Source organism: Pseudophryne corroboree, chromosome 9 (genome assembly GCF_028390025.1).
Source record: "Pseudophryne corroboree isolate aPseCor3 chromosome 9, aPseCor3.hap2, whole genome shotgun sequence".
Taxonomy (NCBI): Eukaryota; Metazoa; Chordata; class Amphibia; order Anura; family Myobatrachidae; genus Pseudophryne; species Pseudophryne corroboree.
Genome location: NC_086452.1, coordinates 356,860,461 through 356,882,257, shown reverse-complemented (window position 1 = coordinate 356,882,257; position 21,797 = coordinate 356,860,461). Strand labels below are relative to the sequence as shown.

At 48.8% G+C, this 21,797-nt stretch overlaps 2 protein-coding genes across 7 annotated transcripts in view; one reads left to right on the top strand and one right to left on the bottom strand.

The window, feature by feature from the left end:
* Window positions 1-2,517, bottom strand: part of NOL8 (nucleolar protein 8) — a 108,434-nt gene extending 105,917 nt beyond the window's left edge. Inside the window, exons 1-2 of one of the 3 annotated variants that reach the window (XM_063940714.1) lie at window positions 2,437-2,517; window positions 753-910 (exon numbers count right to left, since the gene is read on the bottom strand). In XM_063940714.1, the coding sequence (XP_063796784.1) occupies window positions 753-885 (133 nt within the window). In that variant the 5' untranslated portion in view covers window positions 886-910; window positions 2,437-2,517. Of the gene's footprint in view, window positions 1-752; window positions 911-2,071; window positions 2,209-2,379; window positions 2,415-2,436 lie in introns of those variants that run through there. The other 2 variants (XM_063940712.1, XM_063940713.1) reach the window with 2 other exon arrangements.
* CENPP (centromere protein P) overlaps window positions 2,235-21,797 on the top strand; it is a 748,246-nt gene continuing 728,683 nt past the window's right edge. For 2 of the 4 annotated variants that reach the window (XM_063940719.1, XM_063940716.1), the window contains exon 1: window positions 2,448-2,531. The gene's annotated coding sequence lies outside the window, so the exon portion shown is untranslated. The other 2 variants (XM_063940717.1, XM_063940718.1) reach the window with 2 other exon arrangements.

Genomic DNA, 21,797 nt, shown 5'->3' with positions numbered 1-21,797 from the left:
AAGGTCATATGTCTCATGACTGTAAGACACTAAAACTGTGTACTGTATTTTCTCTCTAATGTCTATCTGAAAAACAGCATCAGTTTTACCTATACCATAACTTGCAGGTCACACAAATTCTTGTTGGATACTTTTTCTTAACAGAATACTGGTACCGGGTTCACGAATTGCCAAGCAGAGAACACAACAAAACGGATAATGGTGGTCATTCCGAGTTGTTCGCTCGTTGTCGATTTTCGCTATGCTGCGATTTGTTGCTAAATGCGCATGGTACGCAGTTATTTAACTAAAAACTTAGCAGTTTTGCTGGTGTTCGTGCGGCGCTTTTCAGTCACACTACTGATCGGTGAGTGATTGACAGGAAAGGGGCGTTTCTGGGTGGTAACTGAGCGTTTTCCGTGAGTGTGCTAAAAAAACGCAGGCGTGTCAGGCAAAAACGCAGGAGTGGCTGGAGAAACAGGGGAGTGCCTGGCTGAACGCAGTGCGTGTTTGTGACGTCAAACCAGGAACTAAACGGACTGAGCTGATCACAATCTAGGAATAGGTCTGGAGCTACTCAGAAACTGCAAGGAATTATTTAGTAGCAGTTCTGCTAATCTTTCGTTCTCTATTCTGCTAAGCTAAAATACACTCCCAGAGGGCGACGGCCTAGCGTTTGCATAGCTGCTAAAAGCAGCTAACGAGCGAACTCGGAATGAGGGCCAATGAAAGGGACATATAATACAGGACTTCACTCTTTCCAAGCACCATACCTTGTTCATCTTTCCTGGAAATGATGTCCACATCATCCACCTTACCAAATTTACCAAATCTGTCAACAAGTTCTGCATCAGTGACAGTGTGACCGATTCCACCAACATATAAACGTTTCAGTGTGGTCTCCATGCTTCCCACAAATATGATTTTCAGGCTTTAAAACAAATACAAAAAAATAATCTGAAGGTTTTTCCTTCTAGGCGGCTCAATTCTACAGGGTAACATCTTAATCTGGGCATACAAGCTACTATTATCTGGCTGATGTGCCCAATATCAGTTGATCGGCCAGACAATTGCAGCGTGTATGCAGGCGACCAATCCGGTAATATCGTTTGGTCATGCTGGATAGTCCAGCATGTTCCTCCGATTCAATATTTTGAAAGTGCCCGATTGGCTGCATTGGGCAGTATATGCCCAACTGACTGATGGACATTACCCCTGTTCCTTCAAATGGGAAGGAATGGGGAAAAATGTCTCCACACCGGGGGCGAAGCGCCGATATCTCGTGACATACAATGTGAGAGATCTCAGAGTGTATGTCCCGAATATCAGCAGGGTCAGATAAAATGCCTCTCGGTCTGACAGGCATTTTATCTTCCTGTGTATGCCACCTTAATACTCAAATATGGTCAGGAACTCTAGATCTGGTGAACCTCTCTGTAAATCACTACACTGACTACCCATAACCTTCAAAACCTACTGCAGCTTCTCATCTTTCCCAACTGTTCCTCCTATAGAACTGTCTAGGATGTGTTTTAAATCTATCTGTAAGGGCTGAGATGGAGTATTAAAGGGGAAAGACAGGACAGAGGATCATAACCACAAGAGCCATATCTTTAATATGACTGAGAGCTCATGTTACTACCACCTACAACAACACATATCTGGAGTGCTCGTCACCCCAATGATCTTTACATTGTAGACTGGATTAACCCTCTCTCCTGGCAGAATAGTATTGTACTAGTATTTATTACAGTATTTCCAACTAATGTGACTGTATCATACTTTGCACGTAGCTACAATGCCCATTCACATAGGCAAGAAAAGGAGCCCTCATATCACCTGTAACCATGAGTGTCAGCTCTGTGAGTGTATGAGCTCCCCCACTGCGTGACCATGGCATCGAGGGGGTATCTCATGGTATTGCTATCAATTAATTAAAAAAAAAGTCTCCTATAGATGTACCCATACAGTGTCATACACACAGCATTATAGGCAGCCACAGGCCCCTGTGTATATAACCAACCAACCGAAATACGATAATCTAGATAGCAAATAGGAACCAGAGCACAGGAGAAGCACATTGTACACTCACACAGCTCCCGTGCGCCCAGGAAACCCTTCCCTGCGGAAACATGCACAGGACGGAGACGTTCCGTTCTGTTCCCACGTCGGTGCTCACACCGGAAAAGCGTCATGCAGCAGGCGCACTATATCCCCTGTATGTCAGTCTCTCCTCCTGCCTGTGCGCGCAGCGCGACTACAACTCCCGGCATGCCTCCCTGTCCTCTCAAGCTATAGGGTCCGGGCGTGCTGGGATATGTAGTCCCACACCTGGGGATCAAACACTCGGGTGATTATTTCTCCGGTGCAGACTGTGTATCTATCTGTGTGTGTAACTACCGGGACTGCCGGAGGAACATCGCCTGTACACAGCACGGAGAGGCTCTGTCCACTCACCCACCCCCTTCCTCCTCGCTCCCTGTCACTGCGCAGCCGCCGTCTCTCTCGCACACGCAACGCGCTCATTTTTGAACTGGAGACAGCGGCGTCAGGTGAGGAGTGCGGGAGCCGGGAGGGTGTGCGGCCACACAGCCTGCGAGGGCGGGTGTGTTGCGGGCACCCTGGGGGTGAGGGCTCAAAGCGCAGGGGTTGGTGGACCCCGGGGAGTGGAATACAGAGGGAGTGGTCTGTCAAGTGTGGGCGTGGTTAAGCACAGACAGATGTGCAAATTCTAAGAGCTGTCACTACAATTAGGTAGCAAAGAAGTTGGCTGTGGGGGTAAGAAGCGCACGAGGCTAATCTTATAAATATAATAGTATATTAACCGGTATATAGAAAGATTGTGATGCAGAAACTTAAATGCTGCCCATTTACTATGGGAGAAACAAAAATTGTTTAACACTGAATAATTGTAAAGCCGGCGGTGCGCCCTAAAGTTGTAAGGTTGGATCACATATCATAGGAAAAGGAAAGCCAACTCTTTTTAATGGGGCACTCTTGTAATGATTTGAAACTTCACTTTTAATATATCAACAAGGACTTACACTGACATACTCACATGTAACATATAATTATAAAGCAATCTCTCGTGTTTTCCGCTAAGCCTCAACAAATGTATCTCTCTCACATTTAAACATTTGTGTATTTTCTGTTAAAAATAACTTTTCTCTAACGTCCTAGAGGATGCTGGGACTCCGTAAAGACCATGGGGATAGACGGGCTCCGCAGGAGACATGGGCACTTTAAGAAAGACTTTGACTCTGGGTGTGCGCTGGCTCCTCCCTCTATGCCCCTTCTCCAGACCTCAGTTTGTTACTGTGCCCAGCGGAGCTGTGTGCATTTCAGGAGCTCTCCTGAGTTTCCAGTAAGAAAGCATTTTTGTTAGGTTTTTTATTTTCAGGGAGCTCTGCTGGCAACAGACTCCCTGTATCGAGGGACTGAGGAGAGAGAAACAGACCCACTTCTCTGAGTTTCAGGGCTCTGTTTCTTAGGCTACTGGACACCATTAGCTCCAGAGGGATCGGTACGCAGACGTTCCAGTTGGCGTGGCTTCAGACGTCCACAGATGGGTGGATCCGCAATTTAGTCTTAAAAGGTTACAAAATAGAGTTCGACTGTCTCCCGTCAATGCGGTTTTTCAAGACAGGACTGCCTGTGTCGGACGACAAGAAGGCGGTTCTGCAGATTGCCATTCGGTCTCTGCTGGATGCAGCAGTTTTGATTCCGGTCCCTGTACACCGACAGGGTCAGAATTATTATTCCAGTCTGTTTGTGGTACCAAAGCCGAATGGCTCGGTCAGGCCAATATTGAACTTAAAGGGTCTCAATCAGTACGTCACTTACTACAGATTCAAGATGGAATCTCTGCGTTCAGTAATTGCAGGTCTAGAGCCACAGGAATTCATGATTGCACTGGATCTCAAGGATGCGTACTTACACATTCCGATTTGGCCACCTCATCAGAGGTTCTTGCGGTTTGCAATATGGCAGAACCATTACCAGTTTCAGGCTTTACTGTTTGGCCTCTCGTCAGCGCTTCGGGTATTCACCAAGGTGATGTCTGTGATGATAGCTCATCTCAGATCCCTGGGAGTGATAATAGTTCCGTACTTGGATTTGCTCATCAAAGCTCCGTCTCAACAAATGCTCCTCCAACAGGCGTTGCTAACATACAATGTACTGGTTCACCACGGTTGGATTGTCAACTTCAAGAAATGACATCTAATTCCGTCTCAACGACTTCAATTCCTAGGTATGATTCTCGATACGGTAAATCAATGAATTTACCTACCAGAACAGAAAGTACAGGACATTCGTCATCTGGTACAATTAGTGCTCAAGCCACGCACAGTCTCGGTTCATTTGTGCATTCGCCTCTTAGGCACAATGGTGGCGGCTTTCGAAGCGCTTCAGTTTGGAAGACTTCACTCACGTCATTTTCAACTGGATGTGCTCGCACAGTGGTCGGGCTCGCATCTGCAGATTCCCCGCAGGGTGAGGTTGTCTCCACGGGCCATAGTGTATCTACTCTGGTGGCTCAAAGTACAGAATCTAACCGAAGGGAAACGGTCCGGCGCCTGGAATTGGATAATTCTCACGGCGGACGCGAGTCTCAGAGGCTGGGAAGCTGTAGTTCAAAATTATCAGCTCCAGGGTCTCTGGGCAGATCACGAAAGATTGCTGTCTATAAATGTCCTGGAACTCCGGGCAATTTACAATGCGCTACGACAAGCAGTGCACATGCTTCGGTCTCAGACTGTTCAGGTGCAGTCAGACAATGCGACGGCGGTCGCATATATCAACAAACAAGGAGGAACGAAAAGCCGCATGGCAATGCGGGAAGTAGCTCGAATCCTCAATTGGGCCGAGTATCACCAAGTGATATTGTCGGCAGTATTCATTCCGGGAGTGGACAACTGGGAAGCGGATTATCTCAGCCGTCGGGATTTTCATCCAGGAGAATGGGCATTAAATCCAGAGGTGTTTCACATGCTGGTCCAGAGGTGGGGTTACCCTAAAGTGGACCTGATGGCATCTCGCCACAATCATCAAACGCCCCAGTACGTGTCCAGAACGAGAGATCCAAAGGCAGTGGCGGTGGATGCTCTCACAATCACGTGGCCGTACAGCCTCGTGTATCTGTTTCCACCGTTTCCGCTGCTCCCTCTGTTGCTAAAACGGATCAAAAGAGAGTCCGTCACAGTGATACTAGTGGCGCCTCATTGGCCTCGGAGAGCTTGGTTCTCGGATCTCCGCGGACTACTCGCAGACGATCCTTGGCTGCTCCCACTACGTCCGGACCTGTTACAACAGGGTCCGTTCCTTTACCCCGATTTAGCGCGGCTGCGTTTGATGGGGTGGCTGTTGAGACAGCCCTCTTAAGAAGAGAGGGCATTCCAGAATCGGTTATACCAACCATGTTACGAGCTAGGAAGCCGGTTACGGCAGCTCATTATTACAGAATTTGGCGTGCCTATATAGGTTGGTGTGAAGCTAGGAAGTTTCCAACTTCATCTTTCAAGTTATCCCGTCTTTTGTTATTTCTACAGATGGGGTTAGATGGAGATCTGCGTTTATCCACACTAAAAGTGCAGATATCTGCATTGTCAATTTACTTTCAAAGAAGATTGGCTCTATTGCCGTCGGTACACACTTTTCTGCAAGGTGTCCTCAGAGTACAGCCTCCATTCACTCCACCTACTGCGACTTGAATCTGGTTTTAGATTTCTTACAGTCTTTATATTTCGAACCCTTACAACAAGTGGATATTAAGTTTCTCACTTGGAAAACAATTTTTCTCCTAGCCCTAGCTTCGGCAAGGCGTGTTTCAGATTTGGGTGCCTTGTCATGCAAGCCACCGTATTTAGTGTTTCATGATGACAGAGCGGAACTTCGGACGAATCCCGCTTTCCTACCAAAAGTAGTGTCCTCTTTTCACATCAATCAACCAATAGTAGTTCCTGTGTTAACAGGAGATTCTGGAACCTTGGATGTGGTACGCGCACTATGCGTTTATGTATCCCGAACGTCTACAGTTCATAAGATGGATACGTTGTTTGTTCTCTACGATGCTGCCAAGATGGGTTGGCCAGCTTCTAAGCAGACCTTATCCAGAGGGATAAAACTGACCATACGTCAGGCTTACCTTCATGCTAGGTTACAGCCACCTACATCAGTAACAGCTCATTCCACACGTTCTGTGGGAACGTCATGGGCAGCTGGTCGTGGAGCTTCTACGACACAGCTTTGCCGTGCGGCTATATGGTCTTCAGTGCACACGTTTGTGCGCTTTTACAAGTTTGATACTTTTGTGGCATCAGCATCTAGCTTTGGCCGCCTAGTGTTACAGGTGCCAAACAGCTCTCCCGCGTACTCCAGTGACCCCTAGTGGATGAAAAATAAAATAGGATTTTGGTACTTACCAGGTAAATCCTTTTTCTTTGAATCCATAGGGGGCACTGGACGCCCACCCAGAGCAGTTTTACCTGGTTTGTGGTAAGTTCAGAGAATCTTATGGTAACACACTCTCACCGACTGGTTCAAATTATCAAGTTCTATCAGTTATGGTGTCAACTGTTAGTTGTCAGTAACGTTATGTGTCAACTTTATTGTTGTCCGTTTTGTTATATGTAATTCTCCATTGTCAACCTCTCTATCTATAGCTCCTGTTCGGCTCAGTAAAAAACACTGAGGTACTCTGGGATATGGAGGGGAGGAGTAGTTCCAAATTTAATTTATTCAGTGCCTTGTTCCTGCGGAACCGTCCATATCCCAAGAGTACTCCAGTGCCCCCTATGGATTCAAAGAAAAGGATTTACCTGGTAAGTACCAAAATCCTATTTTCTCTTATGTCCTAGAGCAGTGATTTTCAACCTTTTTTTACTCGCGGCACACCGAACAATATTTAAAAATTGCCAAGACACATCATCAGTTCCCCACAGTAAAAAACAAAATGCACACATTGGCCCTCACCATAAAAAAAAAAAAAAACACACATACATTGGCTGTGTCAGGGCATTCTGTGATGTGTAGTTTCACAACAGCTGGAGGGCCGTAGTTTGGATATGCCTGGCCTACACAGAAAAAACAATCACATTGCTCCCCACATAAATCCTATTGCTCCCCACATGAATTATTCACATTGTTCCCCCCATAAATCCATAAATTCATATTCTCCCCACATAAATCCTATTGAAATCCTATTGTTCCCCACAGGAGAAATAAAATAACAAATATTATTATCAGCTGTCCTCCTCCCTGTCCCTCATTGGCGAGGGTTGTTCATAGTGGAGTTCTGCTAATACTGAGCAGCGGGCGGTCGGGCAGGTGTGGATGTGGGTTGGCAAGGAAAGCTGTGTATGCAGGCGGGAACTGGAAGATGTGTATGCAGGCAGGTGGGCTGGCTGGGTGGTGAGACGCAACGGCCGTGACCTATGATATCACACCGTTTTCAAGGCATAGGTCACGGACAGAGGACGACTGATCTTCTAAGAAGAGCCTGGCCCAACAGTTCACTCTGAGGGTGCAGGAAGCTGCTCTGGCTCCGCGGCACACCTTGCAACTGGTCGCGGCACACTAGTGTGCCACGGCACACTGGTTGAAAAAGCCTGTCCTAGAGGATGCTGGGGACTCCGTAAGGACCATGGGGATAGACTGGCTCCGCAGGAGACATGGGCACTTTAAGAAAGACTTTAGATCTGGGTGTGCACTGGCTCCTCCCTCTATGCCCCTCCTCCAGACCTCAGTTTACTACTGTGCCCAGAGGAGACTGGGTGCTTTTCAGGGAGCTCTCCTGAGCTTTCTGACAGAAAGTATTTTGTTAGGTTTTTTATTTTCAGGGAGCCTGCTGGCAACAGACTCCCTGCATCGAGGGACTGAGGGGAGAGAAGCAGACCTACTTCTGTGAGTTGAAAGGCTCTGCTTCTTAGGCTACTGGACACCATTAGCTCCAGAGGGATTGGTACGCAGGATCTCACCCTCGCCGTCCGTCCCAGAGCCGCGCCGCCGTCCCCCTCGCAGAGCCGGAAGATAGAAGCCGGGTGAGTATGAGAAGAAAAGAAGACTTCAGAGGCGGCAGAAGACTCCTTGATCTTCACTGAGGTAACGCACAGCACTGCAGCTGTGCGCCATTGCTCCCATACACCTCACATACGGCAGTCACTGTAAGGGTGCAGGGAGCAGGGGGGGGGGGGGGGGGGGGGCGCCCTGGGCAGCATGTAAACCTCGTATTTGGCAAAAAGGACATATATATAGCTGGACACTGTATATATGTAAGAGCCCCCGCCAATTTTACATTATTTGAGCGGGACAGAAGCCCGCCACCGAGGGGGCGGGGCTTCTCCCTCAGCACTCACCAGCTCCATTTTTTCTCCACAGCACCGCTGAGAGGAAGCTCCCCGGACTCTCCCCTGCTTATACCACGGTAGACAAGAGGGTTTGAAAAGAGAGGGGGGGCACATAATTCGGCGCAGATAATATACAACAGCGCTGCTGGGTAAACATTAAATTACTGTGTTTATTCCTGGGTCATATAGCGCTAGGGTGTGTGCTGGCATACTCTCTCTCTGTCTCTCCAAAGGGCCTTGTGGGGGAACTGTCTTCAGAAGGTCATTCCCTGAGTGTGTGGTGTGTCGGTACGCGTGTGTCGACATGTATGAAGGAGAAGGCTATATTAGAGAGGAGCGGGAGCAAATGAATGTGGTGTCGCCGTCGACAGCGCCGACACCTGACTGGATGGATATGTGGAATGTTTTAAATGCTAGTGTAAACTCTTTGCACAAATGATTAGACAAAGCTGAAGCTATGGGACAGTCAGGGTGTCAACCCATGTCTGATCGTATGTCGCAGGGACCTTCGGGGTCTCATAAGCGCCCACTATCCCAAATTATAGACACAGATACCGACACAGATTCTGACTCCAGTGTCGACTACGATGATGCAAAGTTACAGCCAAAATTGTTTAAATCTATTCGATATATGATTATGGCAATAAAAGATGTTTTGCACATCACAGAGGAAGCCCCTGTCCCTGACAAGAGGGTACATATGTATAAGGGAAAGAAGCCTGAGGTAACCTTTCCCCCCTCATACGAGCTGAATGAGTTATGTGAAAAAGCTTGGGAATCTCCAGACAAAAAACTGCAGATTTCCAAAAGGATTCTTATGGCATATCCTTTCCCGCCAACGGACAGGTTACGATGGGAATCCTCCCCTAGGGTGGACAAATCATTAACACGCTTATCCAAGAAGGTAGCGCTGCCATCCCAGGATACGGCTACCCTCAAGGATTCTGCTGACCGCAAGCAGGAGGTTACCCTAAAGTCCATTTACACACATTCAGGTACCTTACTCAGACCGGCAATCGCGTCGGCATGGGTCTGTAGTGCGGTAGCGGCATAGACAGATACATTATCAGAGGAGATTGATACCCTAGATAAGGATACTATTTTATTGACCCTGGGGCATATAAAGGATGCTGTCCTATATATGAGAGATGCTCAAAGAGACATTAGTCTACTGGGTTCTAGAATAAACGCTATGTCGATTTCTGCTAGAAGAATCCTATGGACCCGACAATGGACAGGTGATGCCGACTCAAAAAGGCATATGGAGGTTTTACCTTACAAGGGTGAGGAATTGTTTGGGGATGGTCTCTCGGACCTGGTCTCCACAGCTACAGCGGGTAAATCAAATTTTTTGCCTTGTATTCCCTCACAGCCTAAGAGAGCACCGCATTATCAAATGCAGTCCTTTCGATCTCACAAAAACAAGAAAGTGCGAAGTGCGTCCTTTCTTGCCAGAGGTAGGGGCAGAGGAAAGAAGCTGCACAACACAGCTAGTTCCCAGGAACAGAAGTCCTCCCCGGCCTCTACAAAATCCACCTCATGACGCTGGGGCTCCACTGGCGGAGTCCGGCCCAGTGGGGGCATGTCTTCGGAGTTTTCAGCCACATCTGGGTTCACTCACAGGTGGATCCCTGGGCAATAGAAATTGTTTCTCAGGGTTACAAGCTGGAATTCGAAGAGGTGCCTCTCGACGATTTTTCAAATCGGCCCTACCATCTTCTCCCCAGGAAAGGGAGACAGTGTTAAATGCAATTCAAAAATTGTGTATTCAACAGGTGGTGGTCAAGGTGCCCCTGCTCCAACAAGGAAGGGGGTATTACTCGACCCTGTTTGTAGTCCCGAAACCGGACGGTTCGGTCAGACCCATATTAAATCTAAAATCCCTGAACATATACTTGAAAAGGTTCAAGTTCAAGATGGAATCGCTAAGAGCGGTCATCGCCAGCCTGGAAGGGGGGGATTTTATGGTATCTCTGGACATAAAGGATGCATACCTTAATGTTCCCATTTATCCACCTCATCAGGGGTACCTCAGATTTGCGGTACAGGACTGTCATTACCAATTTCAGACGTTGCCGTTTGGGCTTTCCATGGCCCCGAGGATTTTCACCAAGGTGATGGCGGAAATGATGGTGCTCCTGCGCAAGCAAGGTGTCACAATTATCCCGTACTTGGACGATCTCCTCATAAAAGCGAGATCAAGAGAGCAATTGCTGAACAGCGTCTCACTTTCACTGAAGGTGTTACAGCAACACGGCTGGATTCTCAATATCCCGAAGTCGCAGTTGGTTCCTACGACTCGTCTGACTTTCTTGGGCATGATTCTGGATACGGACCAGAAAAGAGTTAATCTTCCGATAGAATAAGCCCAGGAACTCATGATTCTGGTCTGGAATCTATTGAAACCAAAACAGGTGTCAGTGCGTCACTGCACTCGAGTCCTGGGAAAGATGGTGGCATCATACGAGGCCATTCCCTTCGGCAGGTTACATGCGAGGGTTTTCCAATGGGACCTACTAGACAAGTGGTCCGGGTCACATTTACAGATTCATCAGTTGATCACCCTGTCCCCCAGGGCCAGGGTATCTCTCCTGTGGTGGCTGCAGAGTGCTCACCTTCTACAGGGCCACAGGTTCGGTATTCAGGACTGGATCCTGGTGACCACGGATGCGAGCCTCCGAGGTTGGGGAGCAGTCACACAGGGAAGAAATTTCCAAGGTCTTTGGTCAAGTCAGGAGACTTGTCTTCACATCAACATCCTGGAACTAAGGGCCATATACAATGTCCTACGTCAAGCGGAGACCTTACTTAGCGACCAACCAGTTCTGATCCAGTCAGACAACGTCACCGCAGCAGCTCATGTAAACCGCCAAGGCGGCACAAAGAGCAGAGTAGCGATGGCGGAAGCCACCAGAATTCTTCGCTGGGCGGAGAATCATGTAAGCACACTGTCAGCAGTGTTCATTCCGGGAGTGGACAACTGGGAAGCAGACTTTCTCAGCAGACACGACCTGCATCCAGGAGAGTGGGACTTCATCAGGAAGTCTTCGCACAGATTGCAAGTCGGTGGGGACTGCCCCAGATAGACATGATGGCGTCCCGCCTCAACAAAAAGCTACAGGGGTATTGCGCCAGGTCAAGAGACCCTCAAGCAGTAGCTGTAGACGCCCTAGTGACACTATGGGTGTTCCGGTCGGTCTGTGTATTTCCTCCGCTTCCTCTCATACCCAAGGTGTTGAGAATAATAAGAAAAAGAGGAGTGAGAACAATCCTCACTACAGGAAATGCTCACAGAAGATCCGTGGCCTCTTCCTCTAAGACAGGACCTGTTGCAACAGGGGCCCTGTCTGTTCCAAGACTTACCGCGGCTGCGTTTGACGGCATGGCGGTTGAACGCCGGATCCTAGCGGAAAAGGGTATTCCGGATGAGTTCATTCCTACGCTAATAAAGACTAGGAAGGACGTGACATCTAAACATTATCACCGTATATGGCGAAAATGTTTCTTGGTGTGAGGCCAGGAATGCTCCTACGGAAGAATTCCATCTGGGCTGCTTCTTCACTTCCTACAAACTGGAGTGACTTTGGGCCTAAAATTAGGCTCTATTAAGGTTCAGATTTCGGCCTTATCCATTTTCTTTCAAAAGGAATTGGCCTCTCTCCCTGAAGTACAAACTTTTGTGAAGGGAGTACTGCATATTTAGCCTCCTTTTGTACCTTCGGTGGCGCCTTGGGACCTTAACGTGGTGTTAAGTTTCCTTAAGTCACACTGGTTTGAACCACTCAAAACGGTGGAGTTGAAATTTCTCACTTGGAAGGTGGTCATGTTATTAGCCTTGGCTTCGGCTAGGCAAGTGTCGGAATTGGCGGCTTTATCACATAAAAGCCCTTATCTGGTTTTCCATATGGATAGAGCGGAATTGAGGACCCGTCCTCAATTCCTGCCAAAAGTGGTCTCATCCTTTCATATGAATCAACCTATTGTGGTGCCTGTGGCTGCACGTGACTTGGAGGATTCCGAGTCCCTTGATGTGGTCAGGGCTTTGAAAATTTATGTGGCCAGAACGGCTAGGATCAGAAAAACGGAAGCACTGTTTGTCCTGTATGTAGCCAACAAGGTTGGCGGCCCTGCTTCAAAGCAGACTATTGCTCGCTGGATCTGTAACACTATTCAGCAGGCGCATTCTACGGCAGGATTGCCGTTGCCAAAATCGGTTAAGGCCCATTCCACTAGGAAGGTGGGCTCGTCTTGGGCGGCTGCCCGAGGGGTCTCGGCACTACAGCTGCTACTTGGTCGGGGCCAAACACCTTTGCAAAGTTCTACAAGTTTGATACCCTGGCTGAGGAGTACCTCCTGTTTGCTCAATCGGTGCTGCAGAGTCATCCGCACTCTCCCGCCCGTTTGGGAGCTTTGGTATAATCCCCATGGTCCTTACGGAGTCCCAGCATCCTCTAGGACGTTAGAGAAAATAAGATTTTAAACCTACCGGTATATCTTTTTCTCGTAGTCCGTAGAGGATGCTGGGCGCCCGTCCCAAGTGCGGACTACTTCTGCAATACTTGTATATAGTTATTGTTTAAATAAGGGTTATGTTTTAGTTGCATCGGTTTGAACTGATGCTATGTTGTTTCATACTGTTAAATGGGTAGTTTATCACAAGTTATACGGTGTGGCTGGTATGAATCTTGCCCTTGGATTAACAAAAATCCTTTCCTCGTACTGTTCGTCTCCTCTGGGCACAGTTTCTCTAACTGAGGTCTGGAGGAGGGGCATAGAGGGAGGAGCCAGTGCACACCCAGATCTAAAGTCTTTCTTAAAGTGCCCATGTCTCTTACCGGTAGGTTTAAAATCTTATTTTTAATACCACTATTGATATAGTATCACAGCCAATATTACAGCTATCTATTAAAATCTGGGACTAATAATTAACATCTATCCCATTTAATTCTGTATGGAAGAAATGCACATTTGGCAATTGTTTCCCTTTTGGCAGGCTGCAAATGTGTAACAGTTACTACTTTAGTAATGTAACCATATGGTTATAGGGGTTCACTACGATCTGCCGGCGGCCGGCCTCCTAGCGACCAGCATACCGGCGCCGGGAGGCCGGCCGCCGGCTTACCGACAGTGTGGCAAGCGCAAATGAGCCCCTTGCGGGTTCGCTGCGCTCGCCACGCTACGGGCACGGTGACGCGCTACGCGTGCCACACTATTTTATTCTCCCTCCAGGGGGGGTCGTGGACCCCCACGAGGAAGAATAAGTGTCGGTATGACGGCGGTCGGGCTCCCGGCGCCGGTATGCTGGTCGCCGGGAGCCCGACCGCCGGCATACTGAAGACCACCCGCTTATAGAGAGGAATCAGAATCAATAGCTTGCATAATGCAAATACTATCATAATCTACAGCAGAAATCCTGGACGTTATTGCATATGAAATCCATTTTTTCTATATTTTGCATTTATTTATGAGTTTGTGATTTATATCCTCTATCAATTTTGAAAGATTATCCTTATCTTGATTGCTATCCAGGGATGTTTATTATTTAATCGTGATATGATGGTCACATCAATTGAGTAATTTTAATTTTAATATTTTTCAATGGGCCAATTTCATTTGAGCATCATAGGTGTTCTATCTTTGCTAGGGACCTCTCCCCTGTACTCTCATTAACCATTGCCCTATATTGGGCACATCCGGAGTTAACAGCAGATACAGATCTTGGGATAGGTGTAGGTGCTCCAGGTGGTTCTCTCATTGAAAATTTGATGCTTTATAGCAGATTTTCAAAAGCAGAAACCAGGCACCTGTCACCTCTTTTTCCCACCTTCCTTCTGAACCTGTTTTCCTTCTTTTTTCCTCTCTCTCACGTTTAAACCATACTTGCCTACCTGACCCTCTCCATGAGGGAGAAAATGCTCTGTTCCTGGACTTTCCTGGTAAAGTATGATTGCCATCACCTGTGGTGAGCTAGTTAATTGATAAGAAAGGCGTTTCACCACAGGTGATGGCAATCATACATTACCAGGAAAGTCCAGGAACAGAGCATTTTCTCCCTCATGGAGAGGGTCTAGTAGGCAAGTATGGTTTAAACATATGTATATTTTCTACTGTTAAAAAGAACTGTTTAATACCACTATTGATATTATATCATAGCCAATATTATAGGCATCTATTAAAATCTGGGACTAATAATAACCATTCTATCCCATTTAATCCTGTATGGAAGAAATGCACGTTTGGCAATTGTTTCCTTTTTGGCAGGCTGCAAATGTGTAACAGTTACTACTTTAGTAATGTAACCATATGTTTATAGAGAGGAATTTGTATCAACCTAAATCCACTGATTCCAACATAGTCAGAAGGTTACTATCTAACATAGATACATTTTTTGAAGCTTAGCGGAAAACACTAGAGATTGCTTTATAATTATATGTTACATGTGAGTATGTCAGTGTAAGTCCTTGTTGATATATTAAAAGTTAAGTTTTAAATCATTACAAGAGTGCCCCCATTAAAAAGAGTTGTCTTTCCTTTTCTTACGATATGTGACTACAATTAGGTATACAGTATATTCCAGACCTGGTTTTTATCGGTCTTCCATGTTTTATAATTCTTGTATCCTGTTTTAAAAGGCTAAACTGGTAATCCTAGCAATACAGAGGGCACACAGGTTACACGTATACAATACAGAGGGCACACAGGTTACAGGTGTACAGTACAGCGTGCACACAGGTTACACGTGTACAATACAGTGTGCACACAGGATACAAGTTTACAATACAGACAGCAGCAAAAGGAATACAATATAGGGGGCCATTCAATTGTATTTTTTGGGTGGCCAAAGTAGTGGGAGCAATTCAATTGTTGCTCAGATCGGGCACTTATTACTTCTGGGGCACCCAAAAGCAAAGCAGTTAAACCCGACTATAAAACTGCCCGCAATGCAAAAAGTCCTGTTTGGATGCCCAACAGGACACTTTTCTGCTTGCTAACTCAGAAGGCGGCAATCAGAAATGTTGGTACCAGCTGCATTTGCGCTGGTGTTAGGGTGGTGGTGCGGGTGTAGCGCCTGCTGCCGTGCAGGCGTGATTCGCTCCTTACCCCAAACTGCCCTTCCGGACACAGAACTTCTTTCCTCACGGGAATCTTTCCTGGGACCTTAACGCAGCAATCCGGCCTTGTAGTCCGGACCAATTAAGGGAAGAGAAACAGTCACCGAGTATCACTCTTTCCACAGGCAGGAAACAGGACACGGCGGGGGTGGCTGTGACTTTCACCGGTTAGGTGAAAATCATCACTGGCCCTGAGGCCTCAACCACCCAATTGTCACCTATTGGCACTTGTGCACCAGGTGAGGGCGAACCTCACTAGGCCTAGTGAGGTCTCGTAAACCGGCGCTCAACGTGGACCAACACGTGAACTCAGAAGGGAATACTCACACAGCCACTCTTGTTACCTTGCCTGTCGCGGGTCTCTGCTCCTGGAGAGAAATGGACAGCAGCCTCCCTACAATCTAGCAAATAGGCTAACCAACCAAACTGGCCTATTTTACTATAAAACTCTGAACAAATATAACTCGGGTAAACGGCTGCACCTGTCTTCAGCTAGCAAAACATGCACATTCAAGGAGTCAACAGTAGTGATATACAACCGTGTGAGTTACCTTTAAACTGGTTTGATAAAGGCAGAAAAGAAAAATATGGGCCCAGCACCTGTGCAACCGTAAGCAGCCTATATGATTCAATTGGTGAAGAGTGTCACCAACACTCCTAAAGAACACAAGTATACAACAATATCACCAATAATGGATCCCTCGGCGCTAGATTACCTCAAATATGCACCAGTTCTTGTCACAGTGAAACTCTCCCTTTTTCTTACATATGTCCTCAAAAGAAAAAGAAATGCTTCATAGGGCAAAAAGTGCGAGTTCTATATGAGCTAAGATACCAACAATAGGATGGACTCCTACCATATGAGTTGGTCTACAATGTAAGTAGACAGATGCGCAGATAAATTGAGAGGGTTTAGTTCCCACCATGGATTAGCCACGTGTCCTCAAAACGATGAAGAAATGCCACCATTGCGTAATCAAATTTTAATGACAATAAAACAGTACAATGTATACAAAAGGCAGTTGTACTAGACTCTCACCCTGTGGAGTGGTCCACTAAAAAGCAGACAATCGAGCATGGATAGATAAACACAGGCGTCCCCGCAAACTCTCTCCAACACTGGTGATGGTCCAAACTTCTGCCTCCAACCTCCTTGCAACGCGTTTCAATACTCCCTGGTATATTTTTTTTCAGCATGCTGTCTAGTACATCTGCCTTTTGTATACATTGTACTGTTTTATTGTCATTAAAATTTGATTACGCTATGGTGGCATTTCTTCATTGTTTTGAGGACACGTGGCTAATCCATGGTGGGAACTAAACCCTCTCAATTTATCTGCGCATCTGTCTACTTACATTGTAGACCAACTTATATGGTAGGAGTCCATCCTATTGTTGGTATCTTGGCTCATATAGAACTCACACTTTTTGCCCAATGAAGTGTTTCTTTTTCTTTTGAGGACATATGTAAGAAAAAGGGAGAGTTTCACTGTGACAAGAACTGGTGCATATTTGAGGTCATCTAGCGCCGAGGGATCCATTATTGGTGGTTTGATAAAGGATCCTGTCGGTCGTACCGGCCAACCACCACCTATACTAAACCCCCAGGCACGTGCACAAATTAGGCTTCCTGTCGCGAACAGCGTCCTCTTCAGGTTTACAGGATTGTAGGGTATGTGGGGGCGGGACCGTCTCTCCACAACCTTCCCTATCCCAAACGGAGCACGTGAGGGGCAGTCAGCCCTTCTCACCCAACCAGCACCCGGTCTCGAGTGAACTACCGTACAGCCCACTCGCTGCGGGGACCGAGCCGTAAGGGCTTTGTATTATAGGTCCGTTCCCAGGGCCCTATTATGCACACCAGAGCAGGGTGATTCTGACCCTGCCATGTATTGAGGCCCACAGGCCTGATGCCTGCACAACAGTGGAAAGGTAATCTTGGCCTAATGCCAAGATTACTCATTCAGCTTTAGCCCCCCCCCCTTATGCTCCTAACTGTCCCTCAGGCCTAATGCCTGTGTTTGCCCACAGGCCTAGTGCCTGCCTAACAATGAAAGTGTAATCTTGGCCTAATGCCAAGATTACAAATTCAGATTCCCCCCCCCCCTTCCCCCCTGTGCTCCTAACTGCGCCACAGGCCTAATGCCTGAACTGTAGCCACAGGCCTAGTGCCTGCCTAACACCAAGATTACCAATTACGATGTGGTTGCCCCCTTACTTCTAACTACCACTCAGGCCTATTGCCTGTTTATGCCCACAGGCCTACTGCCTGAAATCCTGGTGGTCTAGGGGGATTTAGAGGTAGGTGGTGGCGGCCCAAGGGCCCTTACCCGGACCGTTGGAAGAGGCTGCAGTGGGGTGCTTCGTCAGCTCTTTTGCATCTTACACGCTGCAGCACTCCGCTGGTTTCTTCCCGCTGGCGGCTCTGCTCCTGCTGCCGCTGGGTCCTCTTCTCCGGCCGCCGCTGGATCTTCTTCCGCCGCTGCCGCGTCTTCTCCCGCCGGCGAGTCTTCGTCTTCTGGAGCTCTTCACTGCTCCTACTCCGGCGCTGGACTGAGCTCCGTCGCCGCTCAGCGTCTAATATAAGACGCTGGGAGGAGGCGGAGCTATGACTCGGCAGACTACCATTGGTCCGTTGCTGCGAACGCTGATTGGCCCGCCGCGGCGGCTACCTATTGGACGCCAACCCGCGTGCCGGGATTGGCTCACGGTTGGCGCCAGATTCAAAATCCTGGGCGCTGACTGGACGACCCTGGATCCTCTCGGATGCAAGCCCTCCGGAGCCACGCCCTGTCACCATCCCGCCGCCAGCGAACAATCGCGCACATTTCCATCCCATTTGTCCTTTGTAGTCCCTACAAAGGAAGATTGTGACCAGATAAAGTCCGGGTCAGTATACCTGGGACCAGGCACACTGCGGCTGGAACGCTGGGAACGTCTAGGCAAAGAAGATGCCGCTGGACCAGGAACCCCAACATCTTGGTACGTGCCACCAGGCTGATCCACCGGCACCCACCAATCCTTGGCCAGGCCAACCGCTCTGGGAGAGCGTGATGGTACAGTGTCTTCTGCAGGTGCCGGAGGAAACAAACAGGGACGCAACATGTCACAATGAAGGGTCCTTGTCACAATCCTGACTGTAGGTTTATATTTGGTGACTTACCCCTGCCATCTGTCCTGGATCCTGTGTCTTTTCACTCACGGAGTTAAACAGCTTGTCAGCACTATGAGTTTTCCTGAGTTCTCTGCCTGAGAGGTAATCAGCTCCACCTGTGGTGATCTCCTGTGTGAGGCTGAATTCAGTAATCTAAAAGCAAGCATCCTGTGTTTTGCAGAAGTCCAGGCTTCAGTGTTCTCTTGGCCTGCTAGGCCTCATTCTACATCACAGCCTTGGCTAGAGTAGTCACATGACAGTGACATCACCTAATCCTGCCCACCAATCATCAAGGACCAGGAAGTATAAATCAGGAGGCTGAGTTGGAATCTGGGCCAGTTCCTTGTGTCACATACAGCCTTGTGTGGGTCTTAAGCTGAGCTCCCTAAAGGTAACCTTTGTACCTAAGTTCCTGTGGAAACTCTGTTCCCTTGTTACCGTTTGGTTTATTTGTGTGTTGCCATTTGATTTCACCATTTCCCTGAGTCTCAATGTAAAGGTACAGCTGCAATGTTTCGTCTTAAAGGCACAGTACTGAATTCCGTGTTCTCCACTGAAAACCACAGCTGTCGTGTTTCAGTTTTATTACTGTTGTAGTTGGGATCTCCAGGGCTCAGTACCTCGTGCCTCAGCATCTCCGTGCTTCCAGCATCTCTGTGCCTCAGCATCTCCGTGCCTCAGCATCTCCGTGCCTCAGCACCTCCGTGCTTCCAGCACCTCAGTATCTCCGTGACTCAGCATCTCCGTGCCTCAGCACCTCAGTGCCTCAGCATCTCCGTGCCTCAGTGCCTCAGCACCTCCGTGCTTCCAGCACCTCCGTGCCTCAGTACCTCCGTGCCTCAGTACCTCCGTGCTTCCAGCACCTCCGTGCCTCAGTACCTCCGTGCTTCCAGCACCTCCGTGCCTCAGTACCTCCGTGCTTCCAGCACCTCCGTGCCACAGCACCTCCGTGCCACAGCACCTCCGTGTCTCAGCACCTCAGTGCCTCAGCATCGCCGTGCCTCAGTGCCTCAGCACCTCCGTGCTTCCAGCACCTCCGTGCCTCAGTACCTCCGTGCCTCAGTACCTCCGTGCCTCAGTGCCTCAGTGCTTCCAGCACCTCCGTGCCTCAGTACCTCCGTGCCTCAGCATCTCCGTGCTTCCAGCACCTCCGTGCCTCAGCACCCCTACGCACCCCAGTGCCTCCACGCACCTCAGTGCCTCCACGCACCTCAGTGCCTCCACGCACCTCAGTGTCTCCACGCACCTCAGTGTCTCCAAGCACCTCAGTGTCCGCAAGCACCTCAGTGTCCGCAAGCACCTCAGTGTCCGCAAGCACCTCAGTGTCTCCAAGCACCTCGTGCCCTTTAGCACAATTATACCTGGTATTCTTCACTGATTCATCAGTGCCTTTCCAGTTCTGTCTTTCAGGAGACCTTCAGCATGCCTCCTGTCTGCCGACCTAATCCTGCATGAGGAGAACCTAGATTCGGCCATCTCTGCTGCGGTTCCTCTTCCCAGTCACCGGAAGAAACCCGGAGTCCACAACAGTCCCAAACCAGGTCAGTGGTAGTATTCATATAATCCTCCAGTCGCCCGCACAGACCTCACTAACACCGGGTTCACAAAACCTTAGTCTTGACAGTAGGAACTGGCCACATGGACCCGGCCGAAAGTGTTTGTCTGTCGCATGACCTCCTAAGCAATATTGCAGGACGCTTGGAAGGTCTGGAGTCGACTCAGCATCGATTGGCACAGTGTCTGCAGCGGAATTCGTCCTCCAGAGATTCTATGACCTTCTGCTCTAAGACTCCTGACCAACTGCAGATTTTCTACCAGATGTTACTACAGTTACAAGAACTTTTGCCTAGTATTCTCTCTGTGATGCCTGATCTCCTCAGGAATACTACCAACGTTGTTGATCCTGTTTTGTCCCATCCAGTTAATAGAGTCTCTTCCTCTGCGCAAGGGAAAGTTTTTCATCAGAGCTATCCACGGCCCAAGCTCTCTGAAGCTGAACGTCAGCGGCGTAAGGAGCTACATCTCTGTCTTTACTGTGGAAATTCTGGTCATTTTGTTAAAGACTGCATTCTTCGCAAGCCAGGTAATAGTGACAAATCTCAGTATCATAGTGCTCATGTCTACAAGTCATCCACAGTATCCGATCCTTCTGCTGCTGACGGGGGTATCAAGAAGGCTACTCTTCTGAGAGAGACTCAAATTTATGACTGGGGTCCGGTGGTTAAAAGACCTTATCCCAAGTTGGGTGTCCAGAGAAGAATGTTCAAGCCATTTACAGTCACAGAGGAGTCCGTGTCCACAGCCCCAGGAGGGGCGTCTTCAGAGCGTCCAGCCCCAGGAGGGGCGTCTTCAGAGCGTCCAGCCCCAGAGAGTCTTCAGAGTGCTGCCCAGCCAGTGAGTCTTCAGAGTGCTGCCCAGCCAGTGAGTCTTCAGAGTGCTGCCCAGCCATTGAGTCTTCAGAGTGCTGCCCAGCCAGAGAGTCTACAGAGTGCTGCCCAGCCAGAGAGTCTACAGAGTGCTGCCCAGCCAGAGAGTCTACAGAGTGCTGCCCAGCCAGAGATTCTACAGAGTGCTGCCCAGCCAGAGATTCTACAGAGTGCTGCCCAGCCAGAGATTCTACAGAGTGCTGCCCAGCCAGAGATTCTACAGAGTGCTGCCCAGCCAGAGATTCTACAGAGTGCTGCCCAGCCAGAGATTCTACAGAGTGCTGCCCAGCCAGAGATTCTACAGAGTGCTGCCCAGCCAGAGATTCTACAGAGTGCTGCCCAGCCAGAGATTCTACAGAGTGCTGCCCAGCCAGAGATTCTACAGAGTGCTGCCCAGCCAGAGATTCTACAGAGTGCTGCCCAGCCAGAGATTCTACAGAGTGCTGCCCAGCCAGAGATTCTACAGAGTGCTGCCCAGCCCCGTGAAGAGGGGGCTCTTGCCTCAGCCCAGCCCCGTGAAGAGGGGGCTCTTGCCTCAGCCCAGCCCCGTGAAGAGGGGGCTCTTGCCTCAGCCCAGCCCCGTGAAGTGGGGGCTCTTGCCTCAGCCCAGCCCTGTGAAGAAAGGGCTCAGCCCGTCCCGGTTCCAGCCGGTCCAGCAATACTCCAGGCCCAGCCTGGTCAGTCCGTCCCGGTTCCAGCCGGTCCAGCAATACTCCAGGCCCAGCCTGGTCAGTCCGTCCCGGTTCCAGCCGGTCCAGCAATACTCCAGGCTCCGCCTGGT